This window comes from Macrobrachium rosenbergii, chromosome 6 (assembly GCF_040412425.1).
Source record: "Macrobrachium rosenbergii isolate ZJJX-2024 chromosome 6, ASM4041242v1, whole genome shotgun sequence".
NCBI classification, from domain to species: Eukaryota; Metazoa; Arthropoda; class Malacostraca; order Decapoda; family Palaemonidae; genus Macrobrachium; species Macrobrachium rosenbergii.
The window spans coordinates 32,172,855-32,189,011 of NC_089746.1; the positions used below are offsets into that span (position 1 = coordinate 32,172,855).

The 16,157-nt window shown below is 35.0% G+C and overlaps 1 protein-coding gene across 1 annotated transcript in view; it reads right to left on the reverse strand.

The window, feature by feature from the left end:
* LOC136839819 (protein AATF-like) overlaps window positions 1-16,157 on the reverse strand; it is a 52,517-nt gene that overhangs the window by 17,915 nt on the left and 18,445 nt on the right. Inside the window, 5 exon segments of the mRNA XM_067106149.1 lie at window positions 6,757-6,830; window positions 10,180-10,208; window positions 10,211-10,363; window positions 10,866-11,083; window positions 11,085-11,129. Of these exon segments, the coding sequence (XP_066962250.1) occupies window positions 6,757-6,830; window positions 10,180-10,208; window positions 10,211-10,363; window positions 10,866-11,083; window positions 11,085-11,129 (519 nt within the window).

Below are 16,157 nucleotides of genomic sequence, written 5' to 3' on the forward strand. Positions count from 1 at the left end.
AATCTCTGGCAAAAACAGACATCTATACTGGAGTACAGTACAGTCGACCCCTGCCTATTCGTGGTTCAGTATTCACAGATTCACCTATTCGTAGATTTTTCTGTGGAACACTACTCCAAATATTCGTAGAAAATTCGCCTATTCGCAGATTTTTCATAAAGCATGTCTAAAATATTTGCTAATTATTTTCATTTTACGTTCATACTTAAATACACTTTTTATGATAAAAAAAAATGATTTACTAATTTTCAAATATTAATATTAATGTAAACACATCAAAACATCAATATAGTATAATGTGTTTTTTTTTCTTAAAAAACATTTGTGGAACAATGTGCAAATTCCAAACACAAAGCTCCTGGGAAAGAATATGCAGCTTGGGAAGCTGAACGGTAAAGCTTGAATACTGTATGAAAGAGTTTGCCTGAATATAGGGGTAACTTGATTAGTTTTCGCCATGGTAAGAGTAACAGTTGTAGGAGTGTTCAAGCGTAGCTGTAAGCCATATACAATAAACCCCCCGAGTATTCGCGTTCTCACAGTTCGCGGACTCACCGATTCGTGGGATTTTCTGTGGAACATTTCTATAAATTATTCGCGAAAAATTCGGTGACTTGCAGACTTTTTCATTGAAAAATATTCACTAATTAGTGTATTTTGATGTTATTTCCATGACTAAATACATTTTTTATGATAAAAAAATCATTTGCTAATTTTCAAATATTAAGATTATTAGATTAAATAATAATAATAATAATAATAATAATAATAATAACAATATAATAATAATAATAAAAATAATACTGTAAGATTAAATAATATGTAACTCAAAGAGAGAGAGAAACAGGTGGTAAAAAACTGGTTTCCTCTCTCCATTCAGGACAGACCCCTTTACAATACAGAAGGGACCTTGTTATAGCGAACCCTGTTAGCAGCTGACCTCATAAACTGGTTTTTTTCACCCTGATGCTTTGAATTGATAATAATGAAATATTAAAATTATACAAACGTAATATTGAAATTATATTAAAATGATATATAAATGTTCCAGGATGATAGTACAGTCAACCCTCGTTAAGCCGGACCTCATTAATCCAGACATCGGATAAGACGGACATCGAAGAGGGTCAGCCGATTTAAAATACATGATGTTCGACCATGATTTAAGATGGTTACTGTTCTTCCGCTCGTCACGTACCATTTTCCTTTTTATTTACCAAAAGTAAATAAAAAACTTTTCATTTATATTTTCATTTTATATACTGTATACTGTTCTGTATTTATAGTATACTAAACTGAAATGCTTTTAAGTTGCAATCAATTTAACTTGCGCATGGTGCGTACCGTCATTAAGAGATGCTATTGTCTGGAACGGTAGGAAGTATCATAGCCAACTGCTGAGCATTAATAGTTTTACCTATCTGCCTCCCAACTGGTAGCTGCAGTACAAAGCTTTGTATGTTTTTAGAAAGAAAAGACATGACAAAGGTAAACTTTATGAAGACAAAAGCTGAGTTACTGAACAATACTTGTGTTTACGTGGTAAATGACATGAGAGAGAGAGAGAGAGAGAGAGAGAGAGAAATTGCCAGTTCCTCAATGCAGCGCATAATTCTATCCTTAAGAGATTAAAGAGAAGAATTTTGTTTTAATGGTATGTCAACGCAGCTTTAGTAAATATCTTCTGAAGCAAAAAAAAAATATATATATATATATATATTTTGTTGCTGAAGAATCTCTGAACCAACAATTTTGCACTCAAAGTAATAAGAAGGAATTCATTCTATTCTTCATGTAACCAGTAAAATACATACACTATTAAAAACTACATTTTGTATTCAAAACACACGCACTTATGTCATCGTCAGCTTCTCTGAGCATAAATTCTTTCTCAGACAGAATACAGCTAAAACCTGATTGGCTGGCTGGTTCCCATGGAGATCTGCTAGCCAATGACAACCTCTACTTCTGTTCTAATTATAGACATGCTGTGACGGCACTAAGTTTGAACGTTGCCATGATCGAGATTATTTGACTGCTGATGGCAAAAATTACTCAATAATTTGCTTTATATAATTATTTCCTCATGAAAACATGAATTCAACAATAATTTTAACTTGAATATAGTAATATGAAAAATCCCACAACAGTCTGTTGTGGTGATGCATCATCACTTGCGAATCCTATTCCCGGACCGTCCTCAGATTTACAAATGAAAAACTGATGACGATGTCAGTAACAATAAAAAACCCTCTCCAAGATCAATATGATGAAATGTATTTTAGTCTTACTTATCATTAAAATTCACAAGTTGAAATACAGTCATTTTGATCATGTACATTTCTGTGTTTTACAGAATGTTTTTGTTGAAAACAAAATGTGTTGGTGAACTTATGGTCTTAATTGTCCCTCTATTTTATTACTGATGATCTTAATCATCTCACATTTATTTAACAGTATATTAATACTGATAGATAATTTAAACTATAATGAATAAATAACTAAAAAAAAAACATGAAAAAGGAAAAAATCTTGGTCTTCATTTGGAGACTCCACTTATTTTATTAACTGATGATCTTAGTATATCTATGTCTCAGACAGCATACATATGTGGCTGAATTAATAAATTACTTATAATGTTTTTATCATTAAAAAATTTTTTAAAATGAGCTTTAATTCAAAGTGTTTGTACATTGGTTTATGATCCATACTTTGATAAAGATAATGAAAAATCAAAGTACATTTATAGGTATTTATAGGTGTATATATAGATATCACAGGTCAAACTGACTATTAACAGACTGTTGGCCCCCTATTAAAACGCCTTAACGAGGGTCGACTAAATAAGCATTTTTCTCCCAAGCATAAATATTGAAAAATAATGATTTAAATACTAATTTTCAATATTAATATTAAGTTTAATAAGATTAAATAACAAAAAACATCTTTTGTATAGTAAATTAGCTAACAATTTTAAACAAACAATTAGTGTACATCTTTTGTATAGTAAATTACTTAAAATTTTAAACAACAAATATCAACCCCAATCTTTCAAAGATGGGTTCAGCAAGAAGGTGGCAATGTTACTTGTCATCATTTACTTGAGTTTGAAATATTGAGCAGATGGGGAAAAGTGTGCTGACAGAGGCTATAGAATTTCAATCTTTTCATATCAGGAGTTATTCTCTCTCTCTGGAAAAGATATTGTTAATTTGAGTCTTTAACTAATTGGTATTACTCACATATGCACACTTTGTGTTTGTGTGTGTGTTCATAGTGTTTTAAAAATGCATAGTAAAGGAAATACATCTTTGGAAGACAAACAAAAACATATAATTTTTGTTGTCAGTCACAGTAGTAAAGAGAAATAGATTAACAAGAGATTAAAGAGATAAACACTCTCTCTTGCCATGCCAGCACAAGGCTGGCTGAATAAAGTCCTAGTGGTAACTCACTCTCTCTCTCTCTCTGTCTCTGTTTCAGCTGAAATTAATAATATAATTTCAAATATTAATAGAGTAATAGGATAATAATCTAAGGCATATTTGATATAGGATGATACTTTAAATATACATTTGTATTTGAATTTTCAAGATAGGCAGTTATAAGAGTTTCTATAGGAGGGTGTTAACTATCTGTGGATTTTAACTATTTCATGGGGTCTGGTACCTATCCCCCCACAAATACTGGGGTTTACTGCATTATTAAGAGTAATGTTGTAAGATGACTTGGAAATTATATTAAAGTGTTTCAAGATGATAATTTACGGTATATTTGGTATTTGAACTATTAAAAGAGACAGTTATATGAGTTTTTAGAAGGTGCTCAAGTATTTGCGGATTTCAGCTATTCATGGTCCCTAACCCCCGCAAATACCTGGGGTCGACTGTATTCTAGTAAAGGAAGGACAAATGACCTAAAATAGGTTGTACTGATTTTATCACTGTTATAAATATACAAGGCCTTTTGTACAATAACTAACTTTCGTGCAGCATCTGCTGACAGTTTCATTAGACTTTTTTCAAAAGTAAGATGTGAGTCAAAAGTTACACCTAGAATAGTTAAAGCTTCAGACTCAATCAGCAGAGCAATTGAGGGGAAGATGGGGTGGAAAATCTGTACAAGATCTGTTAATCAACAGTATTTTCACTTTGCTGTAGTTCAGCCTCATACCCCACTGCCACACCATTCACTGATCCACTCCATGTCACGACTGTGACTAAGGGCAGCTTCATTTCTCATAAGTGGAGACTTTACAACACCAATAAGCATTGCATCATCAGCATACTGAACAATCTTGTTTTCCAGGCCAACAACTACTGTATATCACTTGTATGCACTAAAAATAACAGGACCAAGAACACTACCCTATAGAACTCCAGACCCAATAGGCCTTGGTTCTCTAAATATCCCATCAACAACAACTCTTGCTGCCTACCTGTATGAAATCCTGAAGTAAACCCAAAACATATCTACCCACTCCAAGATTCTGAAGTTTATAAATAAGTGTCTTGTGACTTACTATTTTGAAAGTTTACAATAAAATCTACTTGAATTACTTTGCACTCAAAACCCTTATCAAGGCTCTCTTGTAAACAGCATGTCAAATCTAAGAGTATCACAGGTACTTAACTGCTTCCGATATGCATATTGACTATCAGCAAACAAACCCTTAAATTCCACATACGAATAAAGTGGCTCAACCCTTATGGGACACGCTAAATATATATCAAGCACACGCCCAGACTGGGCAAACTTTAAGGTTAGCCAATTTAAGAAAAACCACATCAATGGAAAGAGGAAGATATGGTCTAAGAAAATAATTTTAAAAATTTCTCCCTACCTTTCACAGGAAGTTGAAAGTGACTATTTACTCCCCTGTGTGGGGCCTCTTTTACAAAAACATTTGTAAAAATGTTAATTTTACCAAGATATGCATGTTTTTTCTATTAAATGATTTAATTTTACATTGTAAAATTATAATTACAACTCACACAATACCATACCAGATAAGAACTAAAATCAGTAATAAAATTCTGTTAGTGCAGACTGTGACCGCAAAGTTGCCAAGGTCACGGTGGGAAGCAGTTACAGGATGTCTTCATTGCCTTCTGCAAGTGGTTGATAAGAACAACACGCTAGGGTTACCCGAAATGTCCAAGGAGGGCAACAGCTCCCTTTAGCGTCTCGTCTTCCACTATACCTGAAACAAAAGTTATGAGAGTTTCTACCTTTCCTTCCAAGAAAGAGCTTTTTCCAGAGGACAGCTCTCTCTCAGAATGAAGAGGCTCCAGGTGAGAAACTGGGCTGATGTCCTCTTCCCCCTTCGGGTGACTCTCACCAAACCAGCAGTAGGAGTCGATTAAGAGGGAAACTACTCCCTGGGAGTACCAACAGCTGATGGGAGTTTGGCAGGTGAAAGTAAATTTCTGAAGAGGACTTTTGGTGTTAAGGCTAGTATTGTAATCCCAAGACACTGGGAGACCTTCTCTCTCTTTTGTCTTCCTGGTAAACTTTACCCACTGTTCAGACAGCCAAACATGGCACTCCAAACAATGGCTTGATTGTGTACACTCATGCTTCCTGCAGGAGGTGCAGAGGGTATGTGGGTCATTTGATGGAGGAGAGAACCTATCAAAAGGCCTGTCCTTCATTGACACAAAGCCTACAAATCTGAAGCTTCCTCTCCAAGGTGGATGGATTAATTGACTGAGGGGTTTGAGACATTTTATTTAAAACAGAACTCAACAATCATAAAATAATATCAGCAAAGAACAAGAAAGCAAAATGGTAAGTCAGGCAGGGAGTGCACAGAGACGTCTATACATGATGGCTTGGCCTGAAGCAACAGGAGTGCATATTGACAGGCGGGTAGGGCTTCCCTACTTGTCAATAGTTAACTGCCTGCCTGAAAGTTGGGTGCTGTTCCAGCCATGTTCACAAGCTAAATCCCTATGTAAAGAACTTCAGGCTTGTGTTTGTGTAGGAACAAAAATAATTTTAAGATGAGGCTATAAGTAGTCAAACTTCAGAATAAAAATAATTTTAAGATGAAGCTATAAGTAGTGAAACTCTGAATACTGGATTAACTAATGCACAGACTTCATGCAGAAGATACTAAAGCTGACAATTCACCCACAACATCTCATATTGTACACAAAGTATTTTATGTTGACAATATATTTTGTATATCAATCTCCTTATTTCTGATTACTAATATTTTTATATTATCTTCATTGTTTTCAATACATAGCCTTTTACTGTTTTTTCAACATAGATTTCTGCAGAATTTTGTAACCAAATTTACAAAATCATGTACAAAAACACAAAAATTTTGATAAGAATGTAGAATAATTTTGAGACCAAACATGTGAGAGAGAGAAAAAGTGTGACACACTCTTAAGAAAAACAAATGGACAAAGAGATTTAATTGACACTTGGGAAGTTACAGCCAAAAGTAGGATGTTTTCCAGAGATATGGCAAGTTTTGTGCCAAATCTCTCACAGTAACATTTTATTTCATTATTTATAGTGACATGAAGTAATAAAATTGGCTTAATTCCAATCTGCCTTACGTATTAGCATCTTCTGGATTTCATAATTAAATTTCACATAAAAGTAAGTCACCACCAAATCATATTGAACATGAGACATCATAGCTTTTTACCCCTAACCCTCCCTGCACTGCCATGATGGACTGGTTTCATTATAGTTAACCTGCAAAGGGTAGCAATGTGTTGATATATAACTACTCACCTATGTACAGATGACTGTTTCTTACAACCATGCAACAAATTTTTTGTTTCAGGATTTTGATTAAGGAGCATCATCTGAAAATAGAACATTTTAAAAGTTTATCTTAGTACATAGATCAATCCATAAAACTGCTTAATAATAATAATAATAATAAATAATAATAATAATAATAATAATAATAATAATAATAATAATAATAATAATAATAAAGATAATGATAATGATCATAATAATAATAATAATAATAATAATATTGGCAAGAGGCCTCTCTTAAACAGGTACTATTGAAAGAAATCACTGCATCAGCTGCATTGGTATTGTATAGTCTTCTCTATTTTCCTTATACTGTAATAGTTTTTCTGCTGTTACTACAACTGGTGAGTAACATGCCAATGTGATTCATCAGGAGGAGTTAAATTTCCATTGATTTCACACATTTTATTGTGAGTAAGTCAAATTTGGTGAGCATAGCCTGTAGGGTTTTATACACATAAGAGGTAAATTTATCAAATTTGGATACAGGCCAAAATCTTGAAGTGGCCAACATTTTCATGGATTCATCCGAGTATGATCACAGTAGTGGGTCGGAGTAGACAGGGTGCTAGAGGGATCTGCTCTATAAAGAGTCGAGGTCAGCAAAGGGTTTTCATGCTGATTTGTCATAGGTTGGTGGTGCAAAGCAGCCTCCTCCTATTGGATGGAGAAAATTTTCTCAAGTCCTTTCAGCACTGTTGCAGCCCAGCAGACAGTCGAATTTGGATACAGGTCAAAATTTCTCCTGATTCTGGTGGTGCTAGAGGAATCTACTTTATAAATAGTCATAGGTCAGCAGGGAGCTTTCTCATGCTGATTTGTCATTGGTTGGTATGATAGCAGCTGATGATACAAGCAACCCAGCAGCCAATGAAAATCTGAGCCACCACAACATTGCGCAACGAATACCTAATGAGACGGGGAACCCAGCAGCCAATGAAAATCTGAGTCGCTGTGGCATCACGCAACGGCACACACCACCCAATGGTGACATTGAAAACAAGTTTAATTATTACTGTAAATTATGTTCCTGAATAGTAAGAAATCATATAATTTACACTCACCTTAAAGGAAACTAAATGAAATTTAATATAATAAACAACATTTATGTTAATACGACAGGCCACCAGGTGGCACTATGATTTTGTTTACATCCACTCATTGCAATGGTTGGCAGACCAACTGCCGACATATTGAAGCAATTTTTCATAAGTTTGTTATTTATAGTAAAATATTGAAAACAAGCCAAATTATCAGTCTGTTATCATAAACTTATAAAAAATTGCTACGATACATCAGCAGTTAGTCTGTCAGCTATTTGCAATGAATGGATATAAACAAAATCAAAGCGCTGCCGTGGTGACCTGTCATGGTAACACATAAACGTTGTTTATTTCTGGTAAATTTCATTTAGTTTTCTTTAAAGGCGAGTGTGAATTTGCATATGATTTCATACTTCATTCCAGCATACTCTCACAATATTGTATTTCATACACAGAATCATATATTTTTCCATACAAAATCACTTTAAAATATCTTTCAATAAATGTATCATGAAACATACTAATTTTTTTTTCCTCAAAATATCCTCGTAAAATAGAAGTGTCTTGTATGCCAGCAAATATAGTACTTAGCTTTAAAGCTGTTATGAAGATTGTGGTATCTGGAGCAAACACTGGGGATGAGTGAACTATGTGACAGGCCACAGTGTATTGAGGAAGATAGCTGACATATGAGTTATTGTCACAGTTGTGCGAGCGAGATGACGGAAAAAGCTGAGGCAGTCGAAATGTGGACAGGAGCTCTTTATATTCCATCACTGTGCCAATATGCACTATTCTGGCCAAGACCAATATTCCATCACTGTGCCAATATGCACTATTCTGGCCAATTATAAGAGAATTTTTGAAATTGGTTGGTCTGTCCTATGGAACCCTGGGAATCAAGAAAGTGTAATTTTAAGGACGAACAACGGTTACGCTTATTAAAAACTATTTTGTGATACTTCACTTGTTATCCATAGCACACCCAGACAAATTACCAACTTACTGCAATGCAAAGTTGTAATTATACTCAAAAATATGAAAAAATTAATGACAAAGTAGCATCATGATTTTGTAAAATAAGTGGCATTCACTCAAGTATTCATTCCTCCCCTCTCAGAAAAAGATAAATGACATAATTATAGAATATAAATCTAAAACTATACAAACAAATTAATACACGTAACATGCATAATAAAAAATATATAATATCTCTCTCCTCTCTCTCTCTATGGAAAAATATCTCTCTCTCTCAAAAAAAGATAAATATATAATTATGGAATAAAAATCTAAAACTTTACAAAACAAATAAACACACAGTACAAGTCACATATGCAAAAAAATATCAAGATCATTCAGCAAAATAAAAAATGAGCCTCATCTTGTCTTCTGGCTTGTGCAATCTTTTTTTTTAATTTGCATGTCATAAGCAATCTTTTTTTTTAATTTGCATGTCATAAAAACGTGAGGGACTTAGATTTAGATGACGTCTATATCAGTCATTGGTGGGCAAAAGGGTTAATAAGGTGTGACGATGGAAAGTCAGGATTTATGGCCAAAATGCAGTGGGAAAGAGGTATTACGAATGACAAAGTAGCAGACAGATGTGGTGACCAACAGCTGTAAAATAAGCAGAGATCTCACAGATTAAGATTGTTGACATCAACTATGATAAAAAGAGATAAACACCAGTTACTTAGAAAAATAGTAGACGCGAAAGTATGTTGAGAAAGATGTAGCATGGCTCATGAAACCAGAAATGTGGCATAGGTGAAGACTTGGCCAGATGGTAATCCAGGGCATAAAGTACACCAGGCAGAATACAGTGAAGAGAACTCATTTCAAGTCTACCCTCTTAACGGAAAATGAATGAATGATTTCAAGTTATCAGGCGTCATGACTTCTATGGTCATTGACGCCAATGTTAATTAAAGGACTACAAAGTGTTGCATATTTATAATATAATTAAAACTTGTAGGAAATAAAATTATATCTTATGTAAAACTCCAGCTTCTGAAAGCTGACATAAAAATGCTATTAATGATGATGATGATCACCCAAATGCATAAACAAGATCAATGCTGTCAGACTGATATTTTATATAGTATTATTGATACCTCAGTCGTTTGTATTAATCAACTACAATTTCATAATTACATTTTTGTTTCTTACTACTGAGGTAATATATTAAAATGTTCTAGTGATCTGAGCAGTGTTAATATTTCTAAACGTAACGTAACTTGACTTGATCCTTGTTTTCAAGATTAGACATGTGATTTAACATGAAAACTATAAGTCTACCAACCTTTGAGTTTGTAAGTCAACAACAACCACTGTACTTCCTTACCTGAGTTTCAAGCAATGTATTTAGTAGCTTTTGGTGGCAGACTTTGCTGATGCCAAATTTTTCATGTAGTTTGGATCTTTTTCTTTGTAAAAATTCTTGTAAGTGTTAAACTGTGGTAACTGATTGGCACCATTAAGTCCTTTCTGCATTCCTATTCGTAATTCAAATAAGGAATCATATACAGCTGCAAAGACAAAATCCAAACATAGAACACATAAAACAAGAGAAAGTTACAATAAAGAATTTTCTAAAATAAAGTTCCTACCATTTTTGTTTAAAAATAATTATCAACAACCATCTAAATCTACATCAGAATTGCTGAATTCCATTGGTATGTAATGTAGTATACAGTGATGTTTCAAAACTCATGGGTTACAGAGGTGGCAGGCAGAAGCAACTGTTCAGAGAGAGAGAGAGAGAGAGAGAGAGAGAGAGAGAGAGAGAGAGAGAGAGAGAGAGAGAGAGAGAGAGAGAGAGAGAGAGAGAGAGAGAGAGTGAGTGCATAGTGTTTAATAACTTTCATTAAATAGAAACACTAAGATGTTTATGGTCAATTTTGCATAAGTCATATTACAATTTATTAGTAATGTTACATGCTCTAACTTGTAAAAGTTTAAAGGTACAAATCTACGAAAAATTCATAAACATTCAGATTTGCTTTTCTACTAGTATCAAGCATTACATACCTAATTGTCTTTTCACACAGCGAGATTTCTTTAATTCTTCCTCTTCATCAACAGACTGAAATTTCTTAATGGTTACTCCAGAGTTTTTTTCTGGCCCTCCTGATCCCACATTGTTTGTTTTCAGTAACTCTTCATCATCTTCATCTTCATCGCCATCACCATCACCATCACCATCACCATCATCATCATCATCATCATCATCACTGGCTTCTTCTGCTCATTTCTTCAATATCATCAGCAAATTTGCTAAAATCACCACTATAGCTGTAAAAGAAAATAGAGATTTACAAATCTGTTCTTTATTTTTTCTCATAACTGTAAAAGAACTAAAATCCATTTTAACAAAGATTTTAAGTCATATCAAAAACCAAACTGTTTCATAAAAACCTAAATTCACATTAGCCCACATCCATGGTCTTCATAAAGCTTGGACACTTCAGACCAGATTTAAAGCCATGGTTTTCATAAACCTTGGAAGCTTCAGCCTGATATCAAAGAAGGGAATATTGTCAGCTGGCTGGATACCTGCACAGTACATACATATCCATAGACCCTGGGTTCCAGGCAGGTAAGAACCCAATGCTTGTGTGTCTAGCTTGATGACGAGCTCTGTAATAACAGACATCTAAATTCATTTTTCTGTTGTTTAACCATACAAATAATTATTGAAGTTTTTTCATTCTCTATTTGGCTTGTGTACTTAGCAAAATGGTGAATTGTAAGGAAATCATTAACTTTTCCAGCACACATGGTAAATTGCAAGGGAATAAAAATCTGTAACTTTTCCAAGTTTAGACTTCACCAAATAGTGGGGTTTTCATCACCCTGTTCTAAGGATGGTCTTTCAAAATGGCAAAGTTTGTAGTCTTCAAGTATATAAATGATCATCTAGTGGAAGAATACAGATTTTAGACTTTGAGCAACACTAATGATCAATAAAATTTTGGTTTATTCCCAAAATTCTAAACATTCACACAAAACGTAAAATTAATTTCCATTGCTAGACTGTTGCTAGACTTCCAGACCATCAAATACAGTACAGACACTTTACTTAAGAACTTTCAACTTACGAACTTTCACAGATAAAAACAACTGTGATCAGAATTAAAATTTGTTCGGAGCGCTCTGGCCGCCACCGTAAGTTCAAATTTTGTATTGTGCGCCTTGGCTTAGTCACAATTTCTGCTGCTACCCACACCAAACAGCATCGTAGCTGACGCCAATACGCCAGTACACGGACCCAGACTCCTGAGCCTATGCAACTGATAAGACGTGATCTCTTGTGCTCTGAGTAATTCATGTGATTTTATTGTGAAATATCTAGCCCATCCTTTATATATCATGGTTAATGGCAAGCATAAAGCAAGTAAAGATAGTGGTAGTGGTAAAAAGTGGCAAGCTATCTCAATGGAAACAAAAGTGGCAATTATAAAGGAATTAGAAAGTGGTGAAAAAATGGTTGAGGTAGCACACCATTATAATATGAATTGCTCAACTGTCAGCACAATTTTTAAGAACAAAGATAGAATTACAGAACACAGAAAAAGTGCTGTGCCAATGCAGTCAACAATAATAAGTAAGAGAAGGGGGAGGTGGAAGAAGAAATGGAAAAACTTTTGGGTATACAGTATCTGAATGGAACATCAGAGACAAAGTTGTGTGTGGCTTAGCCTCATGTTGATTCAAGAAAAGGCTAAAAGCCTTTTCGATGACTTGAAGGCTGAGACTGGCAAAAGCGCTGAAGATGAAAAACATTTACTGCAAGTCTTCTGGAAAAAAAAAAAAAAAAAAACTATTGTGCCGGCTTTCTCTGTCAGTCCGCACTGTTTTCTCTCCGCCCTCAGTTCTCGAAAACTCCTGGGACTAGAGGGCTGCAAATTTGTATGTTGATCAACCACCCTCCAATCATCAAACATATCAAATTGCAGCCCTGTAGCCTTAGTAGTTTTTATTTTATTTAAGGTTAAAGTTAGCCATAATCGCGCTTCTGGCAACGATATAGGATAGGCCACCACCGGATCGTGGTTGAAGTTTCATGGGCCGCGGCTCATACAGCATTATACCGAGACCACCGAAAGATAGATCTATTTTCGATGACCTTGATTATATGTTGTAACGGCTGTACAGAAAACTCGATTGTCTTCGGCGTATTTTTACTTGTTTATTCTTGGTCATACCATTCTATGAGGAGCAAGGTCAGTATCTCACTAAGTCTTCCAAATAAAATCACATAGAAGGAATTTCAAGGAAAATTCTGATTTTATGTGAAAATAAAAAAATCGAAAGATGTAAAACTTCTCACTGAAAGAAAGTTCAAACATTATGGCAAATAATCACATAGCATGAGTAAAATATATAAAAAGAGGAAAAACAATTCACCTAAAATGAACAAAGAAAACTTAAACGCTGCTCTGCTCTGAAAGTTTTTTAACATCACAGGAGTATTTTCTTAAGCAAATTTTAAATTAAAACCCTTGAATAGATATTAAATGGAAAACACTGAATTCATTTTAGTATTTGAGCAAGTATGAAGCCATGGCTAAAAACGGAAAAACTAGATTATTTTGAAGAGTTTTCAAGAAATATTTTGACACCATAAACCTTGAAACAAAATTAAACTTTGGCTCTCGTGTTGCAATCTGCAGTTCAGCGAAAATACTGGCTATATTTTAAACTTACTGTTTTATATTTTCAATCGGTTTTATTAAGAACATTAAATATATTAATAATATTCTTGGATTCTGTAGCTAGATATTTGTAGTTTATCAGTATCCTTCTTATAAAATCTACTATTCCCGAACATATGCTCATATACACAGCACGCCCACACAAACGGGAGTATACTTGTGTCTAACTCGGAAGTGTCTTTATAATACAGAGTGTGAGAAGGCTATCAATTTAACACCTCGTAAATGTGTAATACATATTAACAGAACCTGTTACACCCTGGAAGCCTGGACACAAATGGAACGAAAGCAAAATAATGCAAAAAGGGTGTTCATATAAATACATGAGCATGAGTAGACAAACTCACTAATATATATATATATATATATATATATATATATATATATATATATATATATATATATATTAAATATATATACATATACATACAAACATATATACATATATACAAACACGAATAAAAAATATCATAATGCCTTCTGGATTACACTGTTTTTTGTAGTTACACATAGAAAGTGAAAACAAATAACCAAGGCTTGGTAGGGACATGTCCTAAGAACGTAACTTATAAAGGGAATCAATATATTTGGTATTCCATGGAAGGAGAGAGAGAGAGAGAGAGAGAGAGAGAGAGAGAGAGAGAGAGAGAGAGAGAGAGAGAGAGAGAAGAGAGAAAGCAAATGCTTAAATACAAATCCATGGCTGATGCAGCAACCGTTCGGTCCTGCCCAACAAAGCCATGTGTGTTTTATTGCACAAACACTGACTGATAGAAATGCGATTACACAGAGACGAAGGATGAGAGGCAGATATAGTAACACTCACTCACTCACACGTACGCGTGCAAGGTAGGCTGCTTAAGGTATGTTCATGGTCCTGTATACGTGTGTGCATGTATGCATGCGTATATAAGATTATGTATATATATATATATATATATATATATATATATATATATATATATATATATATGTATATATATATATATATATATATATATATAATATGCAAACACAATATAAATACATAAATGCACACACACATATATAATCATGTATTTTAACGACGTTACAGGGACACTCCTAAACTCACAGGACTAATCCGAATAAAATGTTGTTCGATGAGACGTGAAAAATTATGGCAAAAAGTTGGAAAAGGTGGACAGCCAGGTGGGGAGAGACAATAAAAGACGGATGAGAAGTATGAGGCAGGTTCGAAGAAGCGGCAATCCTGTAGGAGTTGAGAGAGAGAGAGAGAGCTACCAGCAGAGAGAGAGAGAGACACTTACTGGGCGTGCGTGGGCAGACAGGTCTGATAACTAGCTAAGGACACAAATAATCCCGGAAGGAAGTGTGGGGTAAAAACGGCGAACAGGCAATGGAATACGACAGACGCCTGAAAAATGACCCTGGGAAACGAGGGAGAAAAAACACGGACACGTCGGTAAGGAAGGTGGTGGGGGCAAGAGGGGTCATATACAGGGGAAAGGAGGACCCTGGGGATGGGGGTCAGAGTGTGGTGCATCCACCCGGTTTTCAATGACCCCATCTCTCTCTTTTTCAGATGGTTAAAAGTGACAAAGAAGCGAGCAATTCTCATCGCTCTTATGGTCGTTTTGGTCACTCTGGGTTGAAAGAAGAGGAGGAGTAGGTGGAAAAAGTTGGGAGGAGAAATGAGAAAAGGAAGAGAGGAGGAGGAGGAGGAGGAGGATTTTGGAGGAGGAGGAGGAGGAGGAGGAGGAGGAATCTGGAAGCAAATTCCAATAACTGGAACACGGCCAGATTCCTCATCGCATTCGGAGGCAAAAATTCACACGGCTCAAGGAACGATCATTTCAGGCAATTTACAACACGCGTCGTAGTCTTTCGAAGACCTGGACGCTGGTTTTTCCATTTTTTTTTCTTCTTCTTGTCTATATGGGATAGTTTCAAACATCAAACCACACTCTCTATTTGTCTGTCTCTCTCCTCTATAATTCTCTCAGTGATATTCATGCACTGATATCAATAGACAGATTACCTATACCTATAGACTGTCTATAAAGTTTCTAACATGAAACCACACTGTCTGTCTCTCTTCTCTATATTTCTCTCAGTGAGATACATACACTGATATAAATGGACAGATAGACAGATTACAAAGGGAACAGCAAGTTAGGTGATCGATAAATTACCAAGAAAGCCTCAATAGTATTCAGAGAGAGAGAGAGAGAGAGAGAGAGAGAGAGAGAGAGAGACTGCCATGAGAACACCAAGAATAAAAAATTCCAAAACCTTCTCTGACCCGATGGTTACAAGCCTCGAATTCACACGATCTCTTTCCCTGCTTTTCTGCATGTCATCATTTCTTGTCTTCTTTCCTTTGGAGAGCAGCTTTCTCCTCCCCCTTCTTCTCCACTTCCATCGTAAATCCAATGAGGCACACTCGTATCTCTTTCGCCGAAATAAACTAATCTTTTGGGATTCGTGTTGTCGAAAGTTTTTTGTGTACTATCCGTTTTTCGATGCCAAGACGGATAGCAACACATCCCCAGGGACCCAAACAATGGTGGGAATATCTGGAATAGCGGAGGGATGGGAATTGTGGTGGGGTTATTGATAAAAA